Source organism: Myiozetetes cayanensis, unplaced genomic scaffold, assembly GCF_022539395.1.
Source record: "Myiozetetes cayanensis isolate MyiCay16 unplaced genomic scaffold, myiCay2020 scf283, whole genome shotgun sequence".
In the NCBI taxonomy this organism is placed as follows: domain Eukaryota; kingdom Metazoa; phylum Chordata; class Aves; order Passeriformes; family Tyrannidae; genus Myiozetetes; species Myiozetetes cayanensis.
The window spans coordinates 41,845-57,551 of NW_026087503.1; the positions used below are offsets into that span (position 1 = coordinate 41,845).

A 15,707-nucleotide genomic window follows, 5' to 3' on the forward strand; every position below is an offset into this window, starting at 1 on the left:
GAGCGTCTCCAAAGCCATTCCCTTTATTCCAAAAGTGATCTTAAAGACGCTCCCAACTCCCTCCATCCCCGGGAATAAAGGTGGGTCAGTCCGAATCCGCCTCATCCTCGGAGCCATCCCCTCCAAACCCCGTTTCGTAGCACTGGGCCAGAGTCTTCAGCTCCTCCAGGGCCTGCTGGAAGTCGTCCTGTTCCACCCCGGCCGTGAAGAAGCTGCTCCAGCGCCGCACGTTCCGCGCCCGCAGGTCCCGCCACAGCCCCGAGAGCAGCTCGTGCAGGACAGGGGAGGCCTGCAGGGCTGCCAGCACGGGGATGCTCTGCACACCTGTGGAATCAGACCGACAGCTGGCGTTGAATTTCCATCACAATCCGGGGCCTGGCCCCGTTCTACCTCACCAGGCGTCGCATCGGCGTAAAGAGCTCGTAACTCGTGCCCTGCAAACCCCCCAGAGCAGGGGGGGGTTGGTTTGTTGTTGTTTTAGTGGGGTTTTTTTACCTCTGTCAGGCCCTGCCGAGGAGTGACCCAGAGCTTTGTCCTGGAGGAAGCCTTGTCTGGTCAGGAGAGGGGAGAAGAACTGGGGGAAGGGGGGTGTGGTGCTGCAGGGCTGCTGGAGCACGTGGGCTGTGCTGTGGGAAGAGGTGAATAAAGTTACACCAGAACTCCCTCAAAACTGCTCCCTGGTGTAAAGCAACCTGCACCCACCTGAAGGAGCCCGGGAAGTGGGAGTGGAGGTAGTGCTGGAGCATCTCCTGGGGGCTCTCCCAGCCCTGCAGGGGCATCCGGGGCTGCCGTCCCGGGGAGCTGCTGCGAAGGAAACCAAATCGGGGCTTTCCAGGCTGCAAACCCCCAGCCTGACTCAGCTGCTTTGGAGCTGCTTTGCTCTAAAATCAAACTGCCTCAGTCACTGGACTGCTCCTCTCCCAGAGGGAGGGGGTTTGGGGGTGACTCCTGGCAGGAATCACGGCCGGGAGAGCCGGAGCTGCCAGGGCACGAGCGCGGTTCAGACGCCGATTTACCTGCTGGGCCTTTCTCTGCCAACTCCTCGGAGCACAACAGACTGAGCAAAACAGCAGCTGACCTTTTGCTCCCTCCAGGAGGACAGGAGGAGCTTCCAGGGCACGTCCTGCCGGTGGGCACTCAGAATATCTGGGAGCGAGGAGCCGGGAGAGGCGGGGAAGGGGAGAGACGCCCACGCAGCCACCACCTGGAGCAGGGGTGACAAACAGCCTGGAACACCCCCCTGCGAGTGCAGAGCAGCGTTCCCTGCCCTCTGCAGAGCTGGAGGGAGCACGGGGTGGCTCTTCTTGGTGTCCTCACCTTCCTCCCAGAGAAGGTGAGGGAGTCAGCAAAGTGCACCATGGAGCCCTGCGAGGACCAGAGCCGGTAGGGAACCGTGAGGGTGTCGAGGGCAGCTGCCAAAATCGCACTGCTGTGGTAGTTCAGGGATGCCTGGGGAGCAGAAAAAAGGAGGGACAGTCACAGGACAGGTCACAGTCACCAGTACCTTAACCCAGTTCTGTGTATTTAAATTAATTGTGCCCTTAAAAAGGTGTTTAATGGTTATTTCGGGGTCGGGATAAGGAGTCAGTGTGGAACAGTTGTTCCAGGTTTGGGATAAGGAGTTAGTGTAGCAGTTGTTCCAGGTTTGGGATAAGGAGTTAGTGTAGCAGTTGTTCCAGGTTTGGGATAAGCAGCCAGTGTGTAAGAATTATTCCAGGTTTGGGATAAGCAGCCAGTGTGTAAGAATTATTCCAGGTTTGGGAAAAGCAGCCAGTGTTTTAGCAGCAATTCCAGGTCAGCTCTTTCCTAGCACCTACTCTGGTGCCAGTTTTCTTGTCAGCAGCTTCTTGGGGCTCCAGTGACTCCTGGAGTTACTCCAGGCATGGAGAATGATGCAGTAAAGCCTTTTTTTCAGTGCCAGCACCCTGACAAAGCACAGCAAGCCAAGGAAGCACGGTAATGTTTTCAAAAGCTATGGAAATGAAAAGCTGGAAGCCAAGTCCCAGTGAAAAGGCAGGAAAAGAGTCTCTGCTGAGCATCAACAGCATCTTGAAAAGGCACCACTGAAACCACAGGGCTGCAGGAAACACTCTGGGGAGGGTGGAGCTGCAAGAGCGGGACTTACATCGTATTTTATGTATGGGAATGTAACAGGAGGCTGTGGCCTGATCCCCAAACTCCCGCTGAGGGACAGAGGGCAGAAGAGAGAGCTGTGCTGGGAGAGGTGGACGATGCCAAGGGCGGTGTTCAGCAGCCTGTAGAAACTGCTCTGAGGATCCTGGGGGGAGAAAAACAAAAAACCAATCCAACCTTTGGAATCCCAAAGGTGCAGACGAGCCCCGGGCTGGGCATGGCAGCAGCAGCTGGGCTTGCTTCTCCCCGGTGCTGTTTGTTGTTTACTCACTGCCAGGTCACTGGTGGCTGGAGTGAGGCCCCAGGACAGGATCCCCTTCCCCGAGTACTCGTCGTGCAGCAGCTCTGTCACCTTGGCACCCACCCCGGAGAAGCCGCTGTGGAGGTCGCAGAGCACTTGGAACCCCTGTGTGGGAACGAGGGGCAGCACCTCAGACACCACCTCACCTCGGGCAAGAGGCTTCTGGAAGGCACAGGGAGGCCTGGGCTGTGAACCTGCAGGTAATCACACTCCTCCACGAAGAAGTGCAGCCGATCCTCCAGCTCCTCGAGGCAGGCGGGATCCTGCAGGAGGCTTTCCCCTTGTGCAAAGGCTTCCAGACACCCACAGTCCCTGTGGGGAAATAAAGTGTGTGTGTGGGAGGGAAAAGAGCTTATTCCGAGCCCTCTGAACTCCTCCTGGAAGGCACAGCTGGGCTCCTGCTCCGTACCCATCGTGCAGGTACTGCCGGATCACGTGGAGGCTCCTGGGGTGCAGGGGCACGCTGAGGTAATCGGACCAGAGCCTCACCGAGGGGGGGTCCTGCGACCCTGAGGGAGCTGCTCCTGAGGGGAAGAGCAAAGGCCCTTTCAGCTCTGAGCTCTTTCTCTCTCCTTGAGAGAGAAATCGGGTTTTGTGGAGTTTTTGTTGCTGCGCCCTGACCCATCTGTGTGCAGGCACAGCCGTCTCATCCCACTGCTTCCCTTCTCCCTGTCACTGTCACATCGTCCCACAGCAGCCCCCTGGCACAGGGGACCCTCTGGGACCCCAAACTCACCCCCCCGGGCACCCACCTGGCACGGCAGCGCCGGGACCCCCCTTCCCGTCACGGGCAGCGTCTCCCTGCGGGAATAAAAACCCCGGCACGGGCGGTTACGGGACGATGGCCCTCGTCCCTCCGCGGGGCAGGGAGCGATGCGGGACCCGCTCTCACCGTGCGGTTCCCGCTGTCCCGCGGCGCGTCCCGGTAATCGGCCACGGCCCCGTCCCTGCAGCACAAAGCGGCGGCAGCTCCGGTGGCTCCGCATCATCAGCCCAGCATCATCAGCCCCGCATCATCAGCCCAGCATCATCACCCCCGCCCCGCACTCACCAGGGCACCGGAGCCTCCGCGCTCGCCCCGCCGGGTCTCAGAGCGCCCACGCCGCCTGCAAGAAGAGAACGCGGGCACGGTGGTGATGCCCCGAGCACAGTGATGATGCCCGGGCACGGTGGTGATGCCCGGGCACGGTGATGATGCCCGGGGCACGGTGGTGATGCCCGGGCACGGTGGTGATGCCCGGGCACGGTGGTGATGCCCGGGCACGGTGATGATGCCCGGGCACGGTGGTGATGCCCGGGCACGGTGATGATGCCCGGGGCACGGAGGGGCTGCCAGACCCCCGCCCACCCCCGGTACCTTTCAGCTCCAGCGCCACCAGCCGCGGCGAGGGGGTCTCGGTGCCGCCGGGCCCCCGCCCGGGCCGGAGCAGCGCGGCCGCGCAGAGCTCGGCGGGCTCGGCGGGGCCGCGCAGCGAGGCGGCCTAAGGGGGGAAAAACCGGGGGGAACGGGTCAGGGAAAGACCCGGAGAGCCCACCCCCCTGTGGGACCCCTCCCGGTACCTGCAGCCCCCACCAGTGCGCGCCCACACAGCCCGAGTAGTGCCCGAGCTGCAGCGTCACCGCCTCCCCCGGCATCGCCACCGGCCGAGCGACGGCGCGCACCGGGAGCGTCACCCAGCACCGCCCCGGACGGGGAGGGGACACCGGGAGGGGAAACGGCAGCCAGATGTGCCCCCCTGGCTGCCGGCAACCATCGGTTAATCGGAATTCTTGGGAGGGGACACCGGGAGGGGAAACGGCAGCCAGATGTGCCCCCTAGCTGCGGACAACCATCGGTGATTCGGAATTCTTGGGAGGGGACACCGGGAAGCGCAGCCAGATGTGCCCCTAGCTGCGGCAACCGTCGGTGATTCGGAATTCTTGGAGGGGACACCGGGGGAGCGGCAGCCAGATGCGCCCCTGGCCGCCGGCAACCATCGGTGATTCGGAATTCTTGGGAGGGGACACCGGGAGGGGAAACGGCAGCCAGATGTGCCCCCCTGGCTGCCGGCAACCATCGGCGATTCGGAATTCTTGGGGGGACCCCGGGGGACAGCCCGATGTGCCCTGGCTGCGAACAACCATCGGCGATTCGGAATTCCTGGAGGGGACACGGCAGGAAACGGCAGCAGATGTGCCCCCTGGCTGCGAGCAACCAACTGCGAACAACCATCGGTGATTCGGAATTCTTGGGAGGGGACACCGGGAGGGGAAACAACCGCCCGATGTGCCCCCCTGGCTACCAACAACCATCGGTGATTCGGAATTCTTGGGAGGGGACACAGGTGGGGAAACAACTGCCCGATGTGCCCCCCTGGCTGCGAACAACCATCGGTTAATCGGGAATTTTGGGAGGGACACCGAGGGGAAACAACCGCCCGACAGCCTCTGGCTGCGAGACACCATCGGTGATTCACCTTTGAGGGACACGGAGGGGAAACGGCCGATGTGCCCTCTGGCTGCGAACAACCATCGGTGATTCGGAATTCTTGGAGGACACCGAGGGGAAGCGGCAGCCAGATGTGCCCCCTTAGCTGCGGACAACCATCGGTGATTCGGAATCTTTGGAGGGGACACTGGAGGGAAAACGGCAGCCAGATGTGCCCCCTGTCTGCCGCGGCAACCATCGGTGATCTGGAGTTCTTTGGAGGACGGGAGGAGAACTGGCGACGATCGTGCTGCTGGCGCGGACGACATGGGCAGATTGGGACCCCTGGCGGGGCGCGGGAGGAAGCCGGCGGCAGATGTACGTGAACCCCCTGTCTGCGGGGAGCACCATCGGGGATTCAATTCTGCTCGAGAGGTGACCCCGGTCAGGGACCAACAGCCAGTTGCCCCTGGCTGCGAACAACCATCGGTTAATCGGAATTCTTTGGAGGGGACACCGGGAGGGGAAACGGCAGCCAGATGTGCCCCCCTAGCTGCGGACAACCATCGGTGATTCGGAATTCTTGGGAGGGGACACCGGGAGGGGAAACGGCAGCCAGATGTGCCCCCCTGGCTGCCGGCAACCATCGGTGATTCGGAATTCTTGGGAGGGGACACCGGGAGGGGAAACAACCGCCAGATGTGCCCCCCTGTCTGCCGGCAACCATCGGTGATTCGGAATTCTTGAGAGGGGACACCCGGCGGGGAAACAACAGCCAGATGTGCCCCCCTGGCTGCCAACAACCATCGGTGATTCGGAATTCCCTGAGAGGGGACACCGGCGGGGAAACAACAGCCAGATGTGCCCCCTGGCTGCGAGCAACCATCGGTGATTCGGAATTCCCCCGGGACATCCCTGCGAGGGGACACCGGCAGGAGAAACAACCGCCCGACTGCGAACAATCATCGGTGATTCGGAATTCCCTGGGAGGGGACACCGGGAGGGGAAAAAACCGCCTGATGTGCCCCCCTGGCTGCGAACAACCATCGGTTAATAGGAATTCCTGGGAAGGGACACCGGGAGGGAGAACAACCGCCCGATGTGCCCCCCTGGCTGCCAACAACCACCGGTGATTCGGAACTCCCCGTGCCATTCCCTGCGCGCTCCCGGGGCTGGGAACAAAGCTGGAAACAACAACCCGCTGAGGAAATGAAAATCGCAGCTGCTCCTTTCGGGGTAAACTTTCGGGGATCGGCAAAAACGCCTCCCCCAGAACGCCTGGGCAGGCTGATTTATTCATTCCACGTGTGGGCTTCATTCCCCCCGCCCTTGGTTTGCCTGGAAGGCCTCTCTGTACACTCAACGTGGTAACAAATATTTCAGTCAGGGGGTCAGACGCTCCAATTCGGTGCCACAGGACACGGAAGATGTAAAATCCTCTTGTTTAATATCAAATTTTTGCGGTAACCAACGGGAGGGGAGATTTGACCCGCGGAGCAGGAGGGGATGGGCGGGTTTTGGGGGGGCAAGGAGAGGGTCGAACAGCCCGGATTTCCTTTCCTGCCCTACAGGGGCCCCGCCAGCCGGTCCAGCTGCCGAGGGTTGGAGCCGCTCAGGAACTGCAGCTCCGCCTTCCCGTCCTCCGTGCGAGCTGGGAGAGAGAGAGAGAGAGAGGGAGATTGAGAGGGAGATTGAGAAAGATGCGGGCAGAGCCCCGGGGGGCACCGACCTTTCTCGTGCTGCAGCCACTTGCGCTCCAGGTAGTACCCGTAGCAGCTCTCGAACTCCCGGGGGCTGTAGTTGGGCACCAGGATGGGCACGAAGGGGTCCAGGGCGTCAAAGCCCTCCTAGAAGGGGGGAAAGCTGGGTGAGTAACAGCAAAAAAACCCACACAGCCTGTAAAAAAATGCAGTGTTTTATAAAGAGGGGGGCGATTCTGCCTCTCCACGGGGCAAGTTGTTAACCCAGTGCAAAGGTGAAGCTTTGAGGAGGAACTTTGCTGCAGCCTCTTGTTCTGCAGCTTTGCTGAGGAGTGGGAAAACAGGCCTTAATTTAATGTTTCTCTTTGAAATATAATAAGAAATAAGGGAAAAAAGGGGTTGCTACAATCCTGCAGGGCAGCTGTGACACTGGTTCTGTAAACACAGGGGAGGAGCAGCCTTGCAGTCACTTCTGCAGCTGGATCTGAGTTGCTTGATAACACCCATCAGGAGTTCTCCTCCTTGTTCTGGTTTAACACAATTCATTCACTAGGAGAAATAAAGGGATGGTTTTTTTCCCATTTGTGAAAATCCACTTTCGAACAAAGAGGGCTGTTGAGCACTTCAAGCTTTCTCCTGACTCTGTGCCACTTCCAGAATATTTATTTTTACAAGTTCAGCTGAAAGATGGAGGAGAGAGAAGGAAACACATCCAGCAGTTGTTTGTAGTCGATGTGAACCTTTCCCAGAGCTCAGTCATGGAACACCCTGAGGGAAGGGAACCACAGGGATCATCCAGTCCAGGACATCCCAACAATCCCCCCCTGTCCCTCAGGGCATTGTCCAAACCCTCCTGGAGCTCTGGCAGCCTTGGGGCCGTGCCCACTGCCCTGGGGAGCCTGTTCAGTGCCCAACCACCCTCTGGGGGAAGGATTTTCCTGAGATCCAAGCTGACCCTGCCCTGACACAGCTCCAGCCCTTCCCTGGGTGCTGTCCCTGCTCACACAGAGCAGAGGTCGGAGCTGCCCCTCCACACGTTTTGTCCCCCTGAACAGAACCTGGGACTCCCAACCAGGAGTTTCGTTCCCCCAGGTGAAAGATAAAGAAAAGATAAAGTAAAAACAAGGCCGAAGGAGGCCCCCCCTGGCTCACCTTGCCCAGCAGCTCCTGGGGCAGGTAAGCAGAGCTGGGTTTGAAGAGCGAGCCGGTCTGGCTGAGGGTGGTCACAACGGCACCTCCACTCTGAAAGGCAGGCGAGGAACAAACCCTGAGAGCTGCAAACACGGCACTGGGTTCACAATCAACCCACCAGGCACCACCTTCTCGGGAGGTGGAGCCGCTGGAGCAAGTCCAGAGCGGGCCATGGAGGTTCATGAGGGAGCCCCCCTGCTCTGGGGGGGTTCACCTGGAGAAGGGAAAGCTCCAGGGAGACCTGAGAGCCTCTTGCAGGGCCTAAAGGGGCTCCAGGAGAGCTGGATTTGGGACAAGGGATGGAGGGACAGGACACAGGGAATGGCTTCTCACTGACTAAGGGGGATGTTGGGAAGGAATTGCTGTCTGGGAGGGTGGGCAGGCCCTGGCACAGGCTGGGCAGAGAAGCTGTGGCTGCTCCTGGATCCCTGGAAGTGTCCAAGGCCAGGTTGGACAGGGCTTGGAGCAACTTGAGCTGGTGGAAGGTGTCCCTGCCCATGGCAGAGGGGTGGCACTGGATGAGCTTTAAGGTCCCTTCCAGCCCAAACCAGTCTGGGATTCTGGGATTCTCTGATCTTACATCAGTTCCAAAATTCCATTAAAGTGGACTAATAATGCTCCAGACCACGTTAACTCTGCTGCTCCAGGCCCATGGGAGCACAGGGAATGAACAGCTTGTGCTCCCAGGGCTGCCACGTGAACATTTCTTACCTGCAGATGTTTTTCTATGCAAAAACAAGAGAAAATGCTTTCAAAAGGGCCTTTAAATCTGAAGCCCAACCGTTGGAGCTCTGAGCACCCAGGGGACTGAAAGAGCAGGAGGAGGAGGTGACCTTCAGAGAAACTTCCAATCAGTTAAAAAAACCATAACCCCAAATGTCCTAAATGTCATCAGACACCTCCAGCTCGGGGTCCTGCACTGGGATCTGTCACAGGAATCGGGAAGTGCTGTGGATTTGAGGTGTTCTCCTTCTCTCTGGGTGCTGCCAGAAGCACTGGTGAGACCCCAGCACTGGTGGGGACACCAAGGGGGCTGCAGGACCTTTGGGGGTGGCTTTAATTGCTGAGAGTGACATGCCCTGGAACTCACCCAGTCGTTCATCACCATCTTCCTCAGGTTGTGCACAAGGGTCAGCTCCTCTGGAGAAACCTGGGGAAGGTTTGATGCCTCAGCTTTGGGGTTTTTTTGGTTTGGTTTGGTTTTTTTTTTGCCAGCAGCTTCTGCCTGACACAGGAATCCCCCTCCCCTCCCTCCAGTTGGCCTGGGAGGGTCATCTGTGTCCTTCAGGCGGGTTTTTTTCCCCTTGGCCCCACAGCTCTGACCCCACAGGGGAAACCCCCAGGCCTTTGGTTGGCTCTGACAACACCCACCAGCTCTCCCCCTTTTTGGGGGGGGTCCCTCCTTCCCTAAAAACACAGCCTGGCAGGTCCCTCCCAGGGCCAGGAGCATCTCCCAGGGGTCACCAATGACCTGAAGCCGAACAAAACCCCAACCCAGCTCCTGTCCCCAAGCAGCAGGGAAGGAGGGAGACAGGAGAGAGACCCCAAACTCATCCTCACAGGGCTCTTGTCCTCCTTCCTGAGCGTGGTGCGGCCCCAGAGCGCGTTGACCCCGTCCACGGCCACGAGCAGGCGGAAGGAGCCGCGGGGGCTCTGCTGCTTCAGCTCCCTCAGCACCACCCCCACGGCATCGCTGGCGGTCCTGACCCGGGCCAGGCCCTGCGGGGACAGCGGGGACAGCGGGGACAGCGGGGATGGGGCTCGGTGAGCGGTCCTGACCCAGGCCAGGCCCTGCAGGGACAGCGGGGACAGCGGGGATGGGGCTCGGTGAGCAGGCCTGACCCGGGCCAGGCCCTGTGGGGACAGCGGGGATGGGGCTCGGTGAGCGGGCCTGACCCGGGCCAGGCCCTGTGGGGACAGCGGGGACAGCGGGGATGGGGCTCAGTGAATGGTCCTGACCCGGGCCAGGCCCTGCAGGGACAGCGGGGACAGCGGGGATGGGGCTCGGTGAGCGGGCCTGACCCGGGCCAGGCCCTGCGGGGACAGCGGGGACAGCGGGGACGGGGCTCGGTGAGCGGTCCTGACCCGGGCCAGGCCCTGTGGGGACAGCGGGGACAGCGGGGATGGGGCTCGGTGAGCGGTCCTGACCCGGGCCAGGCCCTGCGGGGACAGCAGGGACAGCGGGGATGGGGCTCGGTGAGCGGGCCTGACCCGGGACAGATCCGGAGGGAGGGCTGGGCTGAGCCTCACGGGGGGAAAGGAGGCAGCAGATGGGATGGGGGGGACAAACAGGACAAGGGGACATGGGGGGGACACAGAGAGGAGGCAGATGGGGGGGACATACAGGGGACATGGGGGACACACAGGAGGGGCAGGGGGACACGCAGGGGACAGGGGGACATGGGCGGGACACACAGGAGGGGCAGGGGCACATGCAAGGGACACAGGGGGGGCCATAGAGGGGACACACAGGGACATGGGGGGACACAGGGGGACACACAGGGGATATGGGGGGACACAGAGGGGACACAGGGAGCACAGGGGACATGAGGGACACACAGGAGACACAGGGGACACATGGGGGACATGGGACACACAGGGGACACACAGGGAGACACAGTGGGGACACAGGAGACAGGAGACACAGGGGCCATGAGTGACACAGGGGACACGGGGGGGACACACAGGGGACATAAGGGACACACAGGGGACACAGGTGACACACAAGACACACAGGGGACAGAGGGGGACACAGAGGGGACTGGGACACACAGGGGACACAGGGGGCATAAGGGACACACAGGGGACATGGGTGACACAGAGGGGACACGGAGGGGACACAGAGGACACACAGGGGACAGGGGGGACACAGAGGGGACACAGGGACACAGAGGACACAGAGGACACACAGGGAACACACACAGATCCATCACATCCCCCCATGTTTTTGGTCCATAGGGAACACCTCCCCATCCCCAGGACTCCCACCCCTCACGTTTTCCGGAGCAATCTGCTCCCACACAGACAGGGGGATCTCCTGGCACCAGCTGGGGACCCCCAGGATGATTCCTGTGGGTGATTCCTCACCTGCTCCACCACTTCCCCCAGAGGTCTGCCCTCCTCGGTGCTCTCCCGTTTGCCCCACACGTATTTCCTTTGGGTTTTTATCTGTGGGAAGGGAACTGCAGTGAGGCTGGGGGGGGAACTGATTCCTGGTTCTTTCATGGAATCCCAGGATCAGCCAGGTTGGGAAAACCCTCCGAGATCATCCAGCCCAGCCCTCGCTCCAACCCCGCCGTGGTTCCCAGCCCGTGGCACCGAGTGCCACATCCAGACTGTCCTTAAAATCCTCAGGGACGACTCCACCCCCCTCCCTGAGCAGCCCATTCCAATGTCTGATCACTCTGGAAACAATTCCTTCCTGATATCCAACCCAAACCTCCCCTGGCACAGCTGGAGACCCTCTTGTCCTGCTGCTGGTTCCTGGGAGCAGAGCTCAACCCACCCCCAGCTCCCCCCTCCTGTCAGGGGGTTGTGGAGAGTCCCCTGAGCCTCCTCCTGTCCAGGCTGATCCCCCCCAGCTCTCTCAGCCTCTCCCCACGGGAATTGTGCTCCAGACCCTTCCCCAGCCTCGCTGCTCCTCTCTGGACCTTCCCCAGCCCCTCCATGTCCTTCCTGAGCTGAGGGGAGCTGGACACGGCACTCCAGGGGTGGCCTCACCGGGGCAGAATCCCTGACACACCCACACCTTCCCCTCACCCACCAGCACCCCCTGCTCCTAAAAGGATTTTGGGGTGCTCAGGCAGGACCTGCCCTTCCTAAACCCCTCCTGGCTGGGTCTGATCCCTTGTCCATCCCATGGGCGTTGGGTGAGACTGCCCTGGGGATCCCAGGAATCCAGGAGGAGCATCCACCCCCACCAGCCATTCCCAGCTCTTCCACCCCAGTTCCAGCACGGGGGGCAGTGGGGGCAGCAAAACAACCTGCCAGGCTCCACCAACCTCTCCCAGGAAGCGCTCGTTGGAGGTTTTGAAGTTCTTGAGCCAGGCTGAGGCCTGCAGAGGCTGATCCAGCCGCTCCTTCTTGTAGGAAGAGGGCAGGAGCTCCCTGCAGTTCTTCACCCACAGATGAGCTGGGAGGAAAAGGAAACAGCTGGTTTGTGGGTTTTTTTATTTTTTTTTGGGGTATTTTTTTGCAGTCAGAACAACAGGGTGAGGTGGGGGAGAGGGGAGGGTTTATTGCTTGTCCTTATCCTGCTGGGGACTGACTCAAACCTCATGTGAGCAGGTGAAAAGAACTGCAATTATTATGTTATTTGGGGGGGGTTGTTGTGCTTTCTAAGCCTTTTCCCAGGGGAAAATGAGGGTAATTTGCTGAGGCCCCACCCCAGAGCTTCCCCTGTGAGGGGACAGTGGTGTCCTTACCATCGGGGATGTGCAGCACCAGCCAGCCTTGCCTGGAGCAGTAGTGAACCACGTGGCACAGGGTCATGGTTTTCCCTGTTCCCCTCTCACCGTCTCCAGCAGGGACTGTCAAGGAAAACCTCTGAAAAACCACTTCAGCTCACACCTTGCTGTCATTTTTTTTTTGCCCCGGAAAAGGCAATACGGGGAGTTCAGGGGTTGCCAAAGCAGGGGTGGCATTCCATCCAGACACAGGATGGAGCTCCTCCTCCCTGTATCCCACCCTGCTGAGCAGAGCTGAGCAGCCCCCTCCCCTCAGGAGTGCTGACAGCCCTCTGTGGCTCCGTGCCACGAGCCAAACCGGGCTACAAGGAAGCTCTCCAAGCTCCAAACTCTCCAAACTCCCCGAGGCGCTCGGAGTCGCCGCGCTGGGCACGGCCCAGGCCGGCAGAACCGCCCCAGAACATCCCCCCCACTGCCCAGACTGTTCAGATTTCACCTGCACCGCACCCCCAGGGGGTGAGCAAAGATACAGATGACGTATCTGACGGCGGGGTGGGCGAAGTTGGTGCTCCTCAGGTAGGAGAAGAGCTCGAGCGCCGGTCTCCGCACCATCACACGGGCCTCGTTGAAGGTCTGGATCTGAGCAGAGGGGCAGAGTGGGACCAGATTGATGCTGCTGGCTCAGCACAGCTGCTCCCAGCTCTGCCCCACGGCTGCCTGGAGGGTCTGGACACCCCCACTCTGCCCTCCCTGCCCGGCAGCACCAGGGGGTGTCAGGCTGGTTCCCGAGGACCTTCCCGTCCTTTCTGTGCCTGGGAAGCCTTTCCAGGATTAGCTGCTCCATCACCTGACAGGTTAAAGGGGCAGCCAACCAGCCTGCCCGAGAATCCAGAGCCAGTGGATGCCCACAGGAAAGGAATCTGCTCCCAAATCCAGAGCCAGTGGATGCCCCCAGGTAAGGAATCTGCTCCCAAATCCAGAGCAAATGGATGCCCCCAGGTAAGGAATCTGCTCCCAAATCCAGAGCCAATGGATGCCCACAGGTAAGGAATCTGCTCCCAGCTCCCAGAGCCAATGGATGCCCACAGGTAAGGAATCTGTTCCCAAATCCAGAGCCAGTGGATGCCCACAGGTAAGGAATCTGCTCCCAAATCCAGAGCCAATGGATGCCCACAGGTAAGGAATCTGCTCCCAGCTCCCAGAGCCAATGGATGCCCCCAGGAAAGGAATCTGCTCCCAAATCCAGAGCCAATGGATGCCCCCAGGTAAGGAATCTGCTCCCAAATCCAGAGCCAGGGGATGCCCCCAGGTAAGGAATCTGCTCCCAGCTCCCAGAGCCAGTGGATGCCCCCAGGTAAGGAATCTGCTCCCAGCTCCCAGAGCCAGTGGATGCCCCCAGGTAAGGAATCTGCTCCCAAATCCAGAGCCAATGGATGCCCACAGGTAAGGAATCTGCTCCCAAATCCAGAGCCAGGGGATGCCCACAGGTAAGGAATCTGCTCCCAAATCCAGAGCCAATGGATGCCCACAGGTAAGGAATCTGCTCCCAGCTCCCAGAGCCCGGCGTGGCCCCATCTGTCTCACCACAGAAATCCAGACACCAGGGGGGTTTTTTTGTGTTGCCCCTGCACTCTTAATTCTATCAGACAGCTCTGTTTGACACAGAAATATAACCACAAACACTGCTGTAATTCATCACGTGCTGGGGAGTCAGGGATGAAAAACACTGGAATGAACGTTGGTGGAACCCTCAAACTCCACAGCCTCTTTCCCGGAGGGGCCCACTCATCTCTTTCAGGTGTTGGAAATAACAGTCAGGACCAGGGATAACTGCACCTCTAGCAGGAGGTCACCCCTCTTATTCCAACAGGGGGGTACTGCAGTTGCCAAAGGATCTGGTTCTTCCCACAAAGAACGGTTTGGAAGGCACCTCAAAGATCATCTCGTTCCTGCCGTGGGAAGGGACCCCTCCCATGAGCCCAGGGTGCTCCAAGCCCTGTCCAGCCTGGCCTTGGACCCTTGCAGGGATGGGGCAGCCACAGGACCCTCCCTCCAAAGCTGAGTACCTGCTGCTGGAAGCGGTAGGGGAGCCCATGTGGGAACACGGCCTTCACCTCCTCCAGGGGGATGCTGTAGTGCCGACCCTCGTGCTGCTCCGTGTGCTTGGCCTGGGAGGGGAGAAGGGGAATTGTCACACTCCTGAAAGGCCTGTGGGGTCAGGACACTGCTGGGACGTGCTCTGGAAGAGCCTGAAGAAAGGAGCTCCCACCCAGCAATGAACAATGAAGGGATTCCCTGAGCTGAGGAAACTCTATGGATTTATCTCACCTTCCATCAGTCCCCTCATCCTTCTGGTGCCCCCCAAAAAACTCAACAGTTCCCTCCTGGAGCCCCTTTTGTGACAAAATGATGTTTTCTGCCTTGTGCTGCTGGGCCTCAGCAGCATCTCCCAAAGTGCCACTTGGTCACCGGTGTTGGAAGCTCAAAAAAACCCTCCCAATCTCCTCCCTGGGCAATCATTTCCAGCCCCTTGCTGTGACCTCAGTGATCAGGGTTATTCCTGCACCAGAACTGAGTCCTTCTGCATTTATCTCCAGTGATCACCTGCAGATCTGACTGTGCCCTGCAAGAAGGTGCTGCTCCCGAAATATGAAAATTTAATACCTATTTCATGCCTTGTTTTTTTTCCCCTTCCTTATTCCCTTTTCCTGCCATGCAGCACCCTGCAAAGCCCTTTCTCATTTCCTCTTGTTCTAGTCGTCAGATTTTGTGCCTAATTGGGACAGTATTTTATATATATATATAAATATAATATATACATATATTCTGCAGCCCTTCTCGTGTGACTTCCAGCAGTTTTGTGCCAAGCTTTGAAGCCTCCATCATGTCCTGCTTTCTGGACTTTTCTGTGGATTTCGAGTCAAAAAATCCTCCCCTTTATTCTTGGGCATGTCAGTCTCTTTTATATATATATATATTTATATTTATATATATGTATATATATATGTATTTATGGCTTTCCAAGGGGTGCCCCAGCTGCAGGGAGTGTCACCTGAGGAGATCAGTGAGGGGGACTCCCATCTTCTCCCCAGCAGAGCTCATTTCGCACTCTGGATTCCCTGGAGTTTTCCTGCACTTGCTGGACACAGATTAACCGTGTTTTTCGTGGCAGTGACACCTTTGGGCTCAAACAGTGGATTCCAGAGCCCCTTCTCACTTTCAGCTTCATCCCCTGCACAACTTCAGGCAAATTCCCTCCCTCTGCTCCCCCTGTAAATTGGGTCGCAGCCCAATTTACACCTCCAATTTACAGCCCCACTTCCAGCCACCCCGAGCTTTGCCAATGGAAAGGGACACGAAAGCCACATCTTATGAAAAATTTCGTGGTCATCTGGGCCTTCTTGATCCATTTTCAAACGGGTTTAAACCAGGGCTGCCAGGTTTGCTGCTGCACTGACCCAGTGAGGCTGAGCCGACGGCGGCCGCCACCAAAGCCACCAAACCCGGGGGCACATCCAGCCAGGATGCCAGAGCCAGTTGCCTGGCAACGTGAAAAGGCAGGCACAGGG

General features: G+C 59.2%; 2 protein-coding genes across 5 annotated transcripts; both read right to left on the bottom strand.

The window, feature by feature from the left end:
• Positions 1–7: 7 nt before the first annotated feature.
• On the bottom strand, positions 8–4,071 carry MSTO1 (misato mitochondrial distribution and morphology regulator 1). 4 transcript variants are annotated; one of them, XM_050322746.1, is made up of 14 exons: positions 3,995–4,071; positions 3,792–3,915; positions 3,486–3,540; positions 3,327–3,381; positions 3,187–3,235; positions 2,844–2,958; positions 2,629–2,746; positions 2,405–2,539; positions 2,126–2,278; positions 1,318–1,449; positions 1,017–1,204; positions 703–801; positions 496–626; positions 8–324 (listed from the first exon to the last, which is right to left on the bottom strand). In XM_050322746.1, the coding sequence occupies exons 1-14, from the start codon at positions 4,067–4,069 to the stop codon at positions 86–88; spliced, it is 1,668 nt and encodes a 555-aa protein (XP_050178703.1). In that variant the 5' UTR covers positions 4,070–4,071; the 3' UTR covers positions 8–85. The 4 variants fall into 4 exon arrangements, with proteins under 4 accessions (XP_050178703.1, XP_050178702.1, XP_050178704.1 ...); XM_050322745.1 differs by having other exon boundaries at positions 703–804; XM_050322747.1 differs by having other exon boundaries at positions 182–324; positions 703–804; positions 1,079–1,204.
• Positions 4,072–6,245: 2,174 nt separating this feature from the next.
• DAP3 (death associated protein 3) lies at positions 6,246–14,346 on the bottom strand (the record flags this gene model as incomplete). The annotated part of the gene is made up of 10 exons (XM_050322752.1): positions 6,246–6,492; positions 6,571–6,688; positions 7,694–7,783; positions 8,823–8,882; positions 9,293–9,451; positions 10,820–10,900; positions 11,734–11,864; positions 12,157–12,249; positions 12,669–12,777; positions 14,205–14,346. Coding segments are annotated over 10 exons (1,069 nt in total), but the record flags the coding sequence as incomplete, so codon positions are not given.
• Between the last annotated feature and the right edge of the window lie 1,361 nt (positions 14,347–15,707).

Bases quoted from the DNA above. Each gene is read 5' to 3' on its own strand.
- MSTO1 (XM_050322745.1), bottom strand. From the start codon at position 4,069: ATGCCGGGGGAGGCGGTGACGCTGCAGCTCGGGCACTACTCGGGCTGT. The intron at 2,540-2,628 runs GTTCACAGCCCA...GTTCCCACACAG, and splicing joins AGGAGTGTGATTACCTGCAG to GGGTTCCAAGTGCTCTGCGA. The intron at 1,205-1,317 runs GTGAGGACACCA...CCCCTGCTCCAG, and splicing joins TCACCTTCTCTGGGAGGAAG to GTGGTGGCTGCGTGGGCGTC.